Source organism: Mustela nivalis (assembly GCF_964662115.1).
Source record: "Mustela nivalis genome assembly, chromosome: 17".
Taxonomy (NCBI): domain Eukaryota; kingdom Metazoa; phylum Chordata; class Mammalia; order Carnivora; family Mustelidae; genus Mustela; species Mustela nivalis.
The window spans coordinates 21,616,954-21,631,795 of NC_139036.1; the positions used below are offsets into that span (position 1 = coordinate 21,616,954).

Genomic DNA, 14,842 nt, shown 5'->3' on the forward strand with positions numbered 1-14,842 from the left:
ATTAGGAGAAGGAAAGCCCCAGGTGCATGCAAGGCAGCCAGGCCTACAACCTACGGGGAGAGAGAGAAGAGAGGAGAACAGAGTCAGAACCCGAGCCCACGGAGCGGCAGAGGCCTAGCCAGGGCAGAGGGCAGGGAGCCCACTTTCCCTGCAGAGAGGGAGAAAGGCGTCCCTACTCCATCCCAGACGTGGCAGCGCAGAGGGCTTGGAAGGGACCTGGCGCAGAGCGCCTGTCCCATGCTCCCCAGGACAGTCAGAAAATGTTTAGACAGAGGTTGGCCAATGGACCCACGGCCCCTCAGCCTTTGACTATCAAACCAGACTTCCTGAAAGTTCACTCCTTCTGCTTACTGTGTTCCCTTCTTTAAGCTCTGGTTGAAGGGTGCCCTGGCCTTGGACCAAGTCTCCCGAGTTCTCTTCCACCCTGGGATAAGCCGACATCCGCCACAGTGGGTGGAGAGAGGTCGTGCCACGTGCTGTGGGCCTCCTCTCGCCCTGCGAGACACACACAAACCTGTAGGACCCTTATGGGGGGCCATTTTGCCTACAGGAACATCACTTTGGCTTAGGGGAACAGAACAGAGGAAACTGGGGAAGCCGGATGCAGACAGAGAACAGAAAGCGGGGTGCAAACAGGCAGAGAATGAGCGGAATAACGGAAGACACACTATTCCTCCAGAGCAGGACCGGAGTTCTGAAAGTCCAGGCGACCGTCACGCCCTTTCCCGTAGTAGCGGCTCCGCCAGCGACTGGGGGTGCCCGGCGACCGTGTGGCCAAGTGCGGGAAGAGCGCCGTCCCGCGGGTGACGGAGTCGGGCGCCGGAAGCAGACAGGTGGAGGGAGACGATGGAGTGGGGAGAGGACAGCACAGGCCAGCATGTCCACCCCACCCCCCAAAATAAAAAAGCAACAAGACAGATGGGAAAGAAAAGAGAAAATGAGAATTAGAGGTGGGACGTGTTGAAATAGAAATCATGAACAGGAAGGAAGCGGTGAGAGGCTCATTCAGGAAGGCTGGCATTTTCCCCTTTAGCAGCTAACACAGATGGCTTTGGGCAGGGGTCACAACCCAGCTGTGGCTTTGTCTCCCACCTGTGAAATGAGAAGCTGGGGCTCTACAGTCTTTAGGGAATCTGGAATCATCTCCTGAATGCTAGACCCGCCCAGTGCAGCCTTCTCTTCTGTGGATGACCAGACTCGGGCCCAGGATGTTAAACAAGCTGCCCAGAGTCCAGGGGAACCCCACTCTCCTCGTTTCTACCAGGATAGCTCCTGCTGGAAAGCCAGTTCCAATGCCCCTTCTTCTGGAGAACCCTTCCTCAAGCTCCCTAGGTGGGCAGAGAGGGCACTGAGTGTGGCTGAGCATCCCACCAAGGCTGTTCTTTGGCACAACACTTAGCATGTTGGCATCATTCCCTCATCCATTCACTGATGATACTGCAAGCTCCCGGATGGCTGAGGCCTGGCCTGGGCCTTCTGTCTCCCCAGGGGTGTGGCAGGTACTCAGCAATGGCTGGGTAGTACCCACACCTCCAGTGGCAACATTTTGTTGCCCCCCATTTACACTAGACTCTGACCCATCTTCAGAGCAAAATATGGACACTAACGTGGCATTCTAAGAGAAAGCGTTCCCAACCTCAAACTGTCATTCCTCTAGGCCGTCCCTGCACATGGCCTCAATCAGCGGTTTACCACATTTCTTCAGTGAGTTCTCTTACCGGCATCCCCTGGTCGGATGACTCATGCTGGGCTACCCCCCTTGCCTATAGTTTCAAACCCAGTTTGGTTTGTTTTCAAGATGGGCCAGCCAACCATACCTAAGCCAAATCCAGCCACAAAAAGATGGATCGTTTTAAAGGTTAAAAACAAAACTAAACAGAAAAAAACAAGAACATATGATAGAGATCATATGAGCCACAAGCCTAAAATATTTACTAACTGGCCCTTTCTAGACTAGGATGGATGCTGTTGCCACCACACACCTGGGCAGCAGGTAGGAAATCCAGGAGCAGTTTCTCCAGGGGTAAGTGATGGGATGGCAGGTGCTCCAGCAGCCACCTTGGGGGGTATGGACAGGCTCCTGCCCCTGCAACTAGCAAGAGCAGCTCCACTTTTTCTGGTTTATATACTGGGAGTCTGGGGTAGATTGCACTTTTATAAAGCGCCCTTCGTCTTAAAAAAGCTTAAAACCATTCCTATCGTTCAGGGGTCTTTTCACATATGGACTGCTCAACACGTTTCTGCACAATACATAAACTAAGAATGGTTTTTGCTTTTCTAAATGGGTTGGGGGGATCAAAAGAAGATTTCATAATATGTGTAAGTTACATGAGAGACCCCTGGGTGGCTCAGTCGGTTAAGCGCCTGCCTTCAGCTCAGGTCATGACCACAGGGTTCCGGAGTTGAGTGCCAGTGGGGAGTCTGCTCAGTGGGGTATCTGCTTCTCCCTCTCCCTCTGCTGCTCCTCCTGCTTGTGTGCTCCCTCTCTCAGGCAAATGAAATAAAAATCTTAAAAAAAGAAAGTTGCATGAAATTCCAGTTGCCGCATCCATAAATAAAGTTTTCTTAGCACCCAGCCAGCCCCCTGGTTTATGCACTGTCCCTGGCTACTCCTGCATTAAATGGCAGAGCTGAGTCCTTGCCATAGAGACTGTGCTCAGGACTGTGGCGGTGCTGCTGGGCACACTACAAATCCTAGGGATGGGAGCTGTGGCTCCAATTTCCCTTCATGCCTGCAAAGTTTAACACACTCCCCACGCTATGAGGCCACCCCCCGAATCTGGCCGCAGACTACTTTTTAAAGCTGTGGAAACTGAGGCCTAGAACGACGGACTTCCTCGGATTCCCACAAAGGGTTTGCGGCAGGGCAGAGGCCTACTTCTGAGGGTCAGGCAGAGCCAGAGGCAGAGGGACAGAGAGAAAGGGGAATGAGGCAGAATGGTCAGGAGGAGCACAGGCCACCTGTACCAAGGGGTACCAAGGACTGTGTGATTAAACAGAAGGGGGGTGGCCTTCCCTCCTCAAAGTGGCACAGAAACGTGGACCACATGGTCCTCAACCCAGGTGGCTGGTCTGGGAGGTTCCAAAGCCATCTCGAGTCTATACCCTTTTAAGTAAGAGCAGCACTGCTGATGTTGGTGTTGCTCTAATACCCACACTGCTCTGGCCTCCAACAGGGGCCGTGTCTGGCCCCTTCTGAGGCAGATTCCTCTCGTCCAGGCCTGTCTGGGCCCAGCATCAGCACTGCTCTGGTAACAGGAATATGTAGGTTTTCACAGAAAAGGACTAGAGACTCTCGTGTCTCAAAAGGAGTCTCTGAAATAAACAAGATCCTAGTATCACTTGGGCAAGGGGGAGATCTGGTTTGTGTATTCCCCAGATCTAAGTCTTAGACAGAGTGGACGGTGCCCTTTAAGATACCAGGAGAGGCTGCGAAGGCCCACTGAGGGGCTACTTACTCAGCAGACTTCCAGAAGTGGCCGGGGTGGGAGAGCCGCCGGTTCAACTTGGGCAGCTTCTCCAGCATGTCCATGAGCAGGGGGAAGCTGGGCCTCTCCTGTAGGTCGAAAGCCCAGCAGGCAGACAGGATCTCCTGTGAACACAGCCGGCAGGGGTGGGGGGTGAGAGCTGGCGGGGAGGGAGGGAGGAGGGCGCAACTCGGGTACTCTGCACAGGGTCCCTTCGATGCTCGTAAGCCCCCCCACCTCCATGTGGTGGTCCCCCAACATCCTGCCCATGTTAAGAAGATTAGCCATGAATCTCAGAAGAGCTCTCAAGTTTTCCAGTGGAAAACAAAGTGCACGAGCTTGTCTCCCCTCTTTCCTTCTTACACCGCCCTGGAATAACAGGAACAAAGCTGAACAAACAGCTAATAGGAAAAGAGATCAGAAATGGGGTTATGGGGCGCCTAGGTGGCTCAGTTGGTCAAGCGTCTGACTTCAGCTTAGGTCATGATCCTAGGATCGAGCCCTGCATTGGGCTCTCTGCTCAGCAGGAGCCTATTTCTCCTTCTCCCTCTGCCTCTCTCCCTCTCAAATAAATAAAATCTTAAAAAAAAAAAAAAAAAAAAGAAAGAAAGAAAGAAAGAAAGAAGAGAAAGAAATGGGGTTGTAGAATTTTCAAACAGAAAGCAGAAGAGGGCGCCTGGGTGGCTCAGTGAGTTAAGCCGCTGCCTTCAGCTCAGGTCATAATCTCAGGGTCCTGGGATCGAGTCCCGCATCGCATCGGGCTCTCTGCTCAGCGGGGAGCCTTCGTCCCTCTCTCTCTCTCTGCCTGCCTCTCTGCCTACTTGTGATCTCTGTCTGTCAAATAAACAAATAAAATCTTAAAAAAAAAAAAAGCAGAATAAATGCAAGATGCTCAGAATAGATGTGGGGTAGAGCTGCGACAGGGGTGGAAGCCTCAGCGATACAGCAATGGAGGCTGGGAGTGGCCAGAAGGATGAAACGGAGGGGAGAGCTTGAGAGCCCGCAGAACACCTGTCCTGACTGCCCCTCAAGGGGCACCAGGGTGGCTCAGGTGGTTAAGTGTCCAATTCTTGATCTCAGCTCAGGTCCAATTCTTGATCTCAGCTCAGGTCTTGATCTCAGGGTCATGAGTTCAAGCTCTATGCTAGGTGTGGAGCCCACTTGGGGAAAAAAGAGAGAGAGAGTAAAGCTCCTCTCACTTGGGCAGTCTGCTGCCTGCTTTCCAGATCTGAGTGTTTACTGCACACTTTTCAGCCTTTCGGTTCAGGAGAGCCCCGGCAAGAAGACAGGCCTGCCTACACAGCCAGGCAGAAAGTGCTCACCCACGTATGCTCAGGATTTTGTTCTTGAGGGCACCTACACCTCGTGGGGTTGCCCACCAGGTTAGGAAAACAAGAAAGACCAAAGATACACTGACCAAAACACCAACTCTGGAGTAAAGTAAGTGTGTGTGTGTGTGTGTGTGTGTGCGCAGAAGCATAAAACAAGATCAATAAAAACATACCAACAAACAAGGAAGCGCTGGAGATTAATTACAGAACTTCTGCAATCCAATGCTCTACCCCTGAACTACACACCCTAATCACAGAGCCTCTGAAACAAAACATTAGGTAGAATACTGGCAGATAAAATCCAGGAAGCTCCCCAGATTGTGCCCCCGATTTTAGGTAGGAAGAAAAAACATCAAAGAAAGTAAAAGACACAGAAGCTCACTAAGGACCAAATTCTGTCCCATGGGAGTTTCCACAAGAGAAAACAAAGGAACTATAGGGCAGGAAACTATGTAATACAGACATAATGAAAGAAAATATCCCAGAGACTTTTAAGGGAAGCTGAAATCTTGACCTGAAAAGGCCCAGTGAAGAGACCTCACTGAAAAAAAGAGTACCGGGGCGCCTGGGTGGCTCAGTGGGTTAAGCCACTGCCTTCGGCTCGGGTCATGATCTCAGGGTCCTGGGATCAAGTCCCGCATCGGGCTCTCTGCTCGGTGGGGAGCCTGCTTCCCTCTCTCTCTCTCTCTCTCTCTCTCTGCCTGCCTCCCCATCTACTTGTGATTTCTCTCTGTCAAATAAATAAATAAAATCTTTAAAAAAAAAAAAAAAGAGTACCAAACCAAGAAAAATAAACTTATTCTAAGGCATATTTGAATGACATTTCAATGCAACAAGAATAAAGAGAAGATGTTCCCAGAGAGAATAAAATAGGGCATCTACAAAAGATTGAGAATTTTAAGATTAATATCTGATTTTTCAGCAATGCCCTGGACATGTACTGTCTACTGACAGCACAGCTAAAATTTCATGTTCTTAGGGAAGATTATTGTGAACCTCTTAGTGTGAGAACAAAATCAGGACTTGCTCAGGCACATATAAGGATTCCAAGATTATCTCCTATGCAACCACTGGGAGGGAGTTCTTTTAGGGTTCTCTCGCATTTTACTAGAAAGCAAACAACAATATGGGGTGACCTGCGATACATGAAATTCTAGTACTGAGCCAGGGATGAACAAAGAGAAATGGAAGGATGACAGCACTACAGCAGGCCTAAAATTCCATTATCCAGATCACGAGAAACCAATGGGCCCTAAGAAGAATGGAACAAGTTCCATTCCATAAGCAGTACGTAGGAGCCGCAAAACCTCAGGAATACGGCAAAGGTGGTGCTTGTGACCATTCTCAGCAAGAAAAAAAGAAGACAATCAGAAACTACAGGAAAAACCTAAAACTGCACAAGAAAACCATGGTCCACGTGTGAAGCCAACAAAATTGTGGTGAGCCTTTGAGTAACTGACAGAAAGAGAGAGAGAGACGCACAAAGAGGAAAATGTCGTGAGCTGCTTAATCAGCAGCTCATGGCAACTAGAATCTATTACAATGGTGCACCCGTATTTCTTTTCTTTTTACTTTTGGCCTCCATCTGCTGACATAGCATAGACGATTCAATGATACTGACACAGAATCAGTCTTAATAAAAGGATAGAGGGAAAGCTGACGGGAGGCTGAGCAGAGAAGGGGCAGAGGAACAGGGAATGGAAAGCTGCTAGAACAAGCATTGGTCTTTTGGAGCTTGACCTGAGGTGGGGGACTGCTGGTTTTCATTAAGAAGCGTTCTGGGTGCCTGGGTGGCTCAATGGGTTGAGCCTCTGCCTTTAGCTTGGGTCATGATCCTAGGGTCCTGGGATCGAGCCCCGCATCGGGCTCTCTGCTCAGCAGGGAGCCTGCTCCCCTCCTCTCTCCTGCCTGCCTCTCTGCCTACTTGTGATCTCTGTCAAATAAATAAATAAAATCTTAAAAAAAAGGGGGGAGGCACCTGGGTGGCTCAGTGGGTTAAAGCCTCTGCCTTCAGCTCGGGTCATGATCCCAGGGTCCTGGGATCGAGCCCCGCATTGGGCTCTCTGCTCTGCGAAGGGCCTGCTTCCTCCTCTCTCTCTCTGCCTGCCTCTCTGCCTACTTGTGATCTCTCTCTGTCAAATAAATAAATAAAATCTTAAAAAAAAAAAAAAAATAAGTGTTCTGGCCTTTTGATGTCAGCCTAGGTGCACTACTCACTGTGGCTGTCATGGCCAGAAACTTAGTGGTGAACTACTTACAGCACTGGCTGGAGGGGCAGAGAAAGGTGCTCCGCAGAGGGCACTCCCTGCTTCTGATTATGATTCAAAAATCACTTTTTATTGCCCCTGACTTATGCCCCCCCTACCCACCAATGGTAATGTGTTTAAAAAAAACAAAGAACAGAAAACAAACAAACAAACAAAACCAAAAAACCAAACAGGAAAGTCAACTTTCATGAACCAGGAGCTGACTGCTGGACCATTTTCTCTTTTCCCCACTTCTCTGCTCCCTAATCTATTCTTAAGGGGCTTCAAAAGACCCGCAACCCCACACTGTAAGAAATCCTTCCAGAACGGAACATGAAAGATAAAATTAATTATGATCTTAGCCCCAACCCAGGCCAATTAAATCCTTCTCTCTGGTTGAGGCCCTGGGGTCCTGATATTTTCAAAAGCTCCCAGGTGATGCTGACTTGTGGTCAGTGTTGCACTCTGACTCACTTGCCTCTGATGGGCTCTATGCCTTCCCCATTCTGAAGACCGCCCGCACCCACCACTCTGTGCGCCAAGACTGCAAGTGTGCAGAGAGAGAATGGAGATTGCTACCAGGAAAGCAACTTGCTATTTTTTTCTTTCACATAAAACAAACATACAGGCACATTCTGGTTTATACAAAGGTGTCCTTCATGACTTTATTTTAACAGGTAAAAACTGGAAATAACCTAAATGTCCAACAACAGAGAAGTAGCCATATTAGGGTGTACGCCAGGGCAGACAGGTGTAAAAAGAAGACTCTGTTCGTGATTTGAGTTAATAAGCACATCAAAACACCACGAGGAAAAAAGGTCATGATTTAAAAAACTGAGCTACATGTTATGATCCTGATTTTGTCAGATACTTATTTAAAAAAATTAAGGCGCTCCTGGGCGGCTCAGCCAGTTAAGCATCTGGCTCTTGATTTCGGCTCTGGTTGTGATCTAGGGGTCCTGGGATTGAGCCCCGTGTTGGGCTCTGCACTGAGTGGGGAATCTGTTTGGGATTCTCTCTCCCTCTGAATCCCCACCCCACACCTCCAACCCCTTGCCCCATTCACAGTCTCTTCTCTCAAATAAAAATCTTAAAAAAAAAAAAAAAAAAAAAAAGACGGGGTACACCTGGGTGGCTCAGTGAGTTAAGCCTCTGCCTTCGGGGACTAAGCCCCGCATTGGGCTCTCTGCTCAGCAGGGAACCGGCTTCCCCCCTCTCTCTGCCTACTTGTAATCTCTCTCTCTTTGTCAAATACATAAACAAAATTCTTTGAAAAAAAGAAAAAGAAGAAGATTAGAAGGTACCAGCTGCTTAAGTTGCAGTCTGAATGACTCAGTAGCCAGGAGCCTGAACCTCTCCTACCTCTAGTCCCCAGGGGTCCGGGGCTATGCCAGGGAAAGGTGGGTCTGCCCGGGAAGGAGTCCAAGAGCGTCGGGGAGGCTCTCATGACGCACCTGCCCTGCTCAACAGCCCAGAAGAGGGGCTATCAAGTGGCCAAAGAGCCTGGTGTTGGTGCTACAGATTAGCCTTTTGGTGTCCCTATTGGAGGAGCACACATCTACAGAGAGTCTGCTCTTCAACCAGACGGCAGGTTCCCCCTTGGAATAAAGCACCCTGGGCACCATGTCCTAAACGAGCGTTCCAAAGATGCCCTAACAGCTAGCCACCAGTCAAAGGAGGAAAATATGAAGATCTGGTCGGGTCCTGAAGGAAAATCAGGAGGCTTTCTCCCTGGGCCTGTCTCCACTTGCAGACGGTGACTCTGCCAGCACCGTCCCTGGCGTCAGCCCAGTTAGAGCTCAATTGGACCCGCACTGGGGATCCCTCCAGGCAGGAACCCCCAGTGCTAGGCCCCCCAGATACCTCCTGGAGCGTGTTCACATCCGGGCTAGCACCCACTTCCGCCTGATTACCATGGGGATGCTGCCCGTGTACCGGAAACATCCAGCCCTGGCTTCCTTACACCACTGTGCCGGGGCGGGACACTTAAAAACCGCCATGCAGAGAAACCACCGGCCGTGTCCAGAAGCAGGAGGTCCGCACCTGTGTTATGATCTGGCTTTTTGACAAATACGCTGCGGAAACTTCGACTGGTTCTTGGGTGTTTGAGAAGAACATTCGGGGCGAGATTCATGTGATGCCACAGGAAACCCCTGTCTGTGTTCCGTGCAGGGAGGATTTGATCATCTTCCTCCATGTAAGGAACATACAGGGCTCTACTATCTTTTCCAACTCAAGAGTCAATTAAAACCAGGACCAGTCCTTTTTTTTTTCCTTTTTTTAAGACAATGGTTTTTCTAAAGAAACACAGTTGGGTAATAAAGGGCACAGGTGTTTTGGCGGGCAAGCAAAGAGGCCCGCTTAGGACACTTCTGCCTCCATGCCCCATTTCTCAGGTGAGTGAATGCAGAAGGGCGCACCTGTCGTGTGCCCCACCCCCCGCCCCAGCCCTTCCTCCCTTTCTGAGAACAGGTGGCTACTCACAGTGACTTCCTTCCCCAGGCTGACGGAGGCCAGGACACGCTTCATACCCTCTCCACTTCCAATCTGCCAGATCAAGGCCTCTGCCGCTTGGTTCTTAAAGGGCCAGTCTCTTGCTTGCAGTTCATACCAAACAGTCCTGCGGGGACCGCCCGGGCAGCGTGAGCGGCTGAACCGCCCAGCCCAGCTCCCGCACCCAGGACCTCCTGCTGCCACAGTGCCAGGAACCCAGCCAGCGCACCCAGGATCCTCCTCCCGCTTTCCCCACCCACCACGCTTCCAGAAATACTGCGACGGCAGCCTGGTGGCCTTCCCGTGGCCCAAAGGCCTTGCGGTGGGAAGTGTGAGGCTGGATAGGCTTGGAACAGAGTTCCTGATACAGAGATCTTCAGCAGGGCTCATGCCTACATCCCAGGTCAGGACAGGAAGAGACTACCTCCCACAGGAAGGTGCCCTGAAATTCCAGAGTGAGGCTCTCACCTAGCCTCTCCGAGCTGCCTTGCCTTTCTTGACTCATCTTGGCCTTCTCCCTCAACCACCCACGATCCAAGGCAGGGGCCACTAGCCACGTGGGACTACTGAGCAATGGACAGGTGGAGAGTGAACCTGAGGGGTGCTTCAGGGGTAACATACTCATTAAATTCCCAGAAAACTGTGTGGGAGTAAAATAACTGCTTAATCTTTTGTTTTGATGACATGTGGCAATGACATTTTGGATCTAGAGTTAGATGCATGATTACAACGGATTTCATCCATTTGTCTTTTTTTAGAGTAGCTGGGAGCAACTTTAAATTCTGTATCTGGCTCACATTGTATTCCTATTCTGTTTTTCTTTTGGTCACCTTTGTGGGGCACTAGAGATGGGCTGGCAGGACCCCCTGGTTCTCCCAGAGGGACAGTGTTGAGCTCTGGTCAGCATCCTCACGGGGCACTGGGTGAGACTGACGCCCAGAAATCACCTTAGTCTTCCCGAAGCAACCTCATAGGAGGCACCGTAATTCTCTGCATTTTACAGCAGAGGAAGAGGTCAAGGATGTGGTCCCTTAGCCAACAAGCGGCAGAACCAGGACTCAGCACATCACCGCCCCTGTCTCCTTACCGCTCCCTTGCAAGCCAGCAGGGCCCCTTCTTTTGGCCACACTTGGCCTCAGAGCCCCAGGATGGGGAAATCAGGGGCCTCCTCACCCAAAGGCATAGACGTCAGCAGCTTTGGAGAACGGCAGTTGGTCCTCATCCTTCCCGGGGGTCATCTCGCGCACAATCTCCGGGGCCAGGTAGCATAGCCAGTCATGGGACAGCTTCAGCTGGTTCTCACGCCTGGAGGCCAAGAAGCCAGGGCAAGGGCATGGGGCCTTTCAGCCAGCAGCGAAGAGGCTGCACACATCTATGCCCCAGGACGAGCACTCCCCCATGCACATCCCAGAAAACAGTTCACTGATCTGCACCTACAGAGGCACCTAGAGAAGGGTGATAACCAGCTTCTTCCAGGAAAGCTGGCCAGTAACCAGTATCAGCAGGGAGCAGATTCTCCGTCCAGGAGACAATCAGTCTGCCTGTGTATCTTACAACCTGGCCCAGGGCTCAGTCTCCAGCCAGACTGCCACCCTCCTTCCAGAGGTCCCCCCAGATTCTTGGAGAGAGCCTTTCTCCCCAAACACCACCCTTCAAGATTTGGGGGACATAAAACCTGATGCTCTTCCTCATCGTGTCTCCCTCCCTGGGGTCATGAACCCTGGGGACACAGCCTCCTATGGGCGTCAGCCAGAGAATGAAGTACTAAGTATAAGGGACCCAAACGTCACCCAAGCCTGATTCTGGACCAGAACTACAGAACAGGACCGCAGTAGAACTCAGCCTTTCCTGCAGGGAGGGCTGCCCCTTTCACCAACAGACAGCAAGAACGGCATGTCGAGGCCTGGCTGGTACAGCCCAGGTCCTCCCTGTCCTGTACCGACACCCAAAGTCAACTCACCGGCCCTCTCGGACCACGCCCGAGATCCCAAACAGCCCAAAGTCTGTGATGACCACTTTGCCGTTGTCATAGAAGACGTTCTTGGATTTGAGATCTTTGTGCACGATGCCCTTGGCGTGGAGATAGCCCATACCCTGGGAGACAGAGAGCTTCAGGTCAGCGGGGCAGGACCCAGGCTGGGCCGGCAGCTGGAGGCCCTTCCCAAGTCAGCTCAAGCCATCTTCAGAACCCTACACGGCAGAATGGTCTCCATGGTACCGATGAGGAAACCAAGCCTCAGAGAGGGGAAGTCACTGGCCCCAGGCCACACAGCAGTTAAGGAGCATGGATGAGGTTTGGACCCAGGCCGGCCCACGTCACCATGGTGTCAAATAGATACCGTATACTTGGCTCAGGTGTGAAGTGTAGAGAGGGTGATGGGTGGGGAGCTGGGGGGATGGCCAGGAAGTGTATAAAGAGTGATGATAACCACCCCCCTCGCCCCGTGTTAGGTCATATGAGAATCGAGTGATTTACAGGGCCTCTATCAGGCTTTGTACAACATGCCTCCCCCTCAGGCTAGGCAAGGGCTCAGGGTGGGGAGCAGAGAGGAACTCCCACAAAGGGAGCCCCTGAATACAGGTGGTCCCAGTAACTGTGCTGGGGTAGAGGGAGACCTTGACTACCACCCGCGTCCCCATGTTCCGTCTCGGCTCAGGTTCTAGGTCACCATGTAGACTTGGACGCTGCACTTCTGAACCTGTTTCCTCATCTACCTAGGGAAAGGACAGGGCTGGGGGACTTGTAACCACCACTCGATCTGGAGGTGAACACCAGCCAGGTGTATGGGATACAGGTGACCTAACACAGGCACCATCTCACCCAAAGTCCAGCTGTCATCTGACATGAAACCCAAGACTCTCATGTACCCTGATGCCCTTGGGATTGGGGGCGAGGGGCTACTGCGGGAACGGCCATCCCCACCCACTCAGAAAGAGGCCCATGTAAGGCCACCTCCCAGCCTCCTGACCTCCCACACTGAGGTCATTTCCCACATTATGAAGAGTCCTTTGGTGGCTTTCAAACTCTCTCGGGGTGAGAAGTAAAACAGTAAATAAGAAACCACATTTAAGACATAGAAAGAATGAACCGTGAGGCAGAATCAGACAGAAATCAGCTGAGGCCAGAGCTCGGTTCGAGGGAATCTGAAGAGTGTTGGAGATGACTTAACACAAGGCACACGATGGTGACGGAGTGGGGTCTGCTGTCCCCATGCAGTGAAAGCAGAGAGTTCTAGGAGAGAGTGACTTACTCCTTGCCAATATTCCATCCTGAACGTAAGAAGGTCGTTCCTAGAATATCTACCATTTCCCAAACCAAACCAAGGCACAAGCCTTCCTCAGTGGCCTAAGACCAGCCCCGTCCCCCAAACATGGGCTGAACAGGGACCAGCTGTATGATGGGAGGACAAGTTGCTGTCCCCCTCTGAGCCTTGTTTGGAAGGGAGCTGCCTCAAAAAGCCAGCTTCAACAGACAAGACGTCAAATGCCCAGGTGTGGAGCATGGACTCCCTGCCCTTCCCACAATTTCCCAGTGTTCCCAGAGTGGCCCCCAAATCACAAGCCCAGCGCAAGTTCAGCACCCTGCTATTGTATTTTGAACCTCAAAACCACAGATGAGTACAAAAGGAAGTGGCTTAGAAGGTTCCAGCGGAAGGGGACAGGCGACCACTTTTCAGCAAGAGGAAAACCAAACAAGCCAACGAGCCAGCTTCAGGCTCTGCATCTCTAAAGTCTCTGAGTAGCTTTTCTTATCTGCCCCTAGAATCTTCCAGAGAGCTCATCCATCCGACCTCAGCAAAAGATACAGACTCCCCAGTGTTCTGACCATAAAGATAGAAGACAGTTTAGGGGAGGAGGACAGAGCAGGGGAGACAGAGGGGAGCAGGGCCTAGCAAGTTTGAGGGAACAAGTGTGACACCCAGCAGCTCCCTCCAACTCCTCTGAAATGTGACTTACTGCACATGAAGGCGTAAATGTGCTATTTTAATTCTGAGGCTTTAAAAGTTTAATTTTTTAATTCAGCCACATGGTTACGTGTCACGTGGAAATCTTGGTTTGCTCACGAAGGTCACTATGACTTTGGGATTTCTTTGGTAAAGACACACACAGGCGCATGCGTGCACCAGAAAGAGAGAGGGAGAAAAAGGAAAGGACACACACACACACACACACACACACACACACACACACGCCAGGAAGAGAGAGGGAGAAAAAGGCAAGGCAGGGGTGGAGGCAGCGGACAGGGAGTTGCGGGGAGCTGGTCAGAGCAAGCTTTTCAACAGAAAGCAAGCAAGGAAGAACTCTGACCCAGCAGTAGTCTGGTTTTTATCTAGGCCGGCTTGGTGCTAAAGCCAGCACTTACAAAGAAGCTTTTCTTTCATTTGGGTTTTATTACTTTTAAAAAAAGATGAAAGAAAGAAAAAAGGCTGCCCGAGGGCCAGTCCTCATGCAGCTTGGATCTGGACACTTGAAGGCAGAAAGCCGGGGCCCACCCTTAATCCAGTTCTGGCAGATTCTCCCTGTGTGCCAGGGCCTGGGGTCATTGTGCTCTCAGCAGATGACCCTATTCTCCTCTTGTGCCAATCCAATGGGGGAGGTTACACTGGAATTCCCATCTTACGGGGGGTCGGAAGCCAAGGCTCAGGGAGGCTAAATGACTTGACCAAAGTCACATAACTGGAAGGACCAGGATTTGAACTTAGGCCACGTGTCTTTAAACCCCACTGTGTTCCTCCCTGACCAATCCACCCATCATCACAGACTGGGCGTCCAGCTCCTGGCTTTAAGTGGGTAAGACATGGACTGAGGGAAGGCGCTGGGGTCCCACCCTTGAGGCAGCCCAGCTCAGAGTAGAGACAGAGCAGGGGGTGGCCAGGAACCCTGGAGCCAGCTGGATAGTCCTTTACCTTGATGATCTCCTGAGCAATCTGTCTGGTCTTGTTGATGTCCAGAGACGTCTTGGGGTCCCTCACAAATGAGTGCAACGTCCGCCCTTTGCAGAAGCTGTCAAGAGTGGTGGGGTCAGGCTGAGGGGTGGGGCCAGTGCAGCCGAACCCCAGCCTTCGGGGAGCCTAGGAGTAGCCATGGAGAGAGCTGTGTCCCCAGCCACCAGAGGGCTCTCTCTGTCCCCTCGCCCCTGGGCACTGGAATCCTCGTTCTCCACCAAGCCCCTGACACCCATTCCTTTTTGGGCCTGGCCTGAGTGTGCAAAATCACACACACACACACACACACACGTGTACCCTGTTCCCGTGGCTCTGGGCCTGTGCACCCGAGAACGGGAAACCCAGTTCAGCAAGGCTGT

The 14,842-nt window shown here is 51.5% G+C and overlaps 1 protein-coding gene across 4 annotated transcripts in view; it reads right to left on the reverse strand.

Annotated features, from left to right (window-relative positions):
• The window catches only part of KSR1 (kinase suppressor of ras 1), a 147,595-nt gene that overhangs the window by 4,044 nt on the left and 128,709 nt on the right, over positions 1-14,842 (reverse strand). For 3 of the 4 annotated variants that reach the window (XM_082707102.1, XM_082707103.1, XM_082707100.1), the window contains 5 exons: positions 14,445-14,541; positions 11,498-11,631; positions 10,711-10,842; positions 9,529-9,664; positions 3,459-3,592 (listed from right to left, as the gene is read on the reverse strand). In XM_082707102.1, coding sequence (XP_082563228.1) covers positions 3,459-3,592; positions 9,529-9,664; positions 10,711-10,842; positions 11,498-11,631; positions 14,445-14,541 — 633 coding nt within the window. Of the gene's footprint in view, positions 1-668; positions 750-3,458; positions 3,593-9,528; positions 9,665-10,710; positions 10,843-11,497; positions 11,632-14,444; positions 14,542-14,842 lie in introns of all 4 variants that reach the window. The other variant, XM_082707101.1, reaches the window with a different exon arrangement.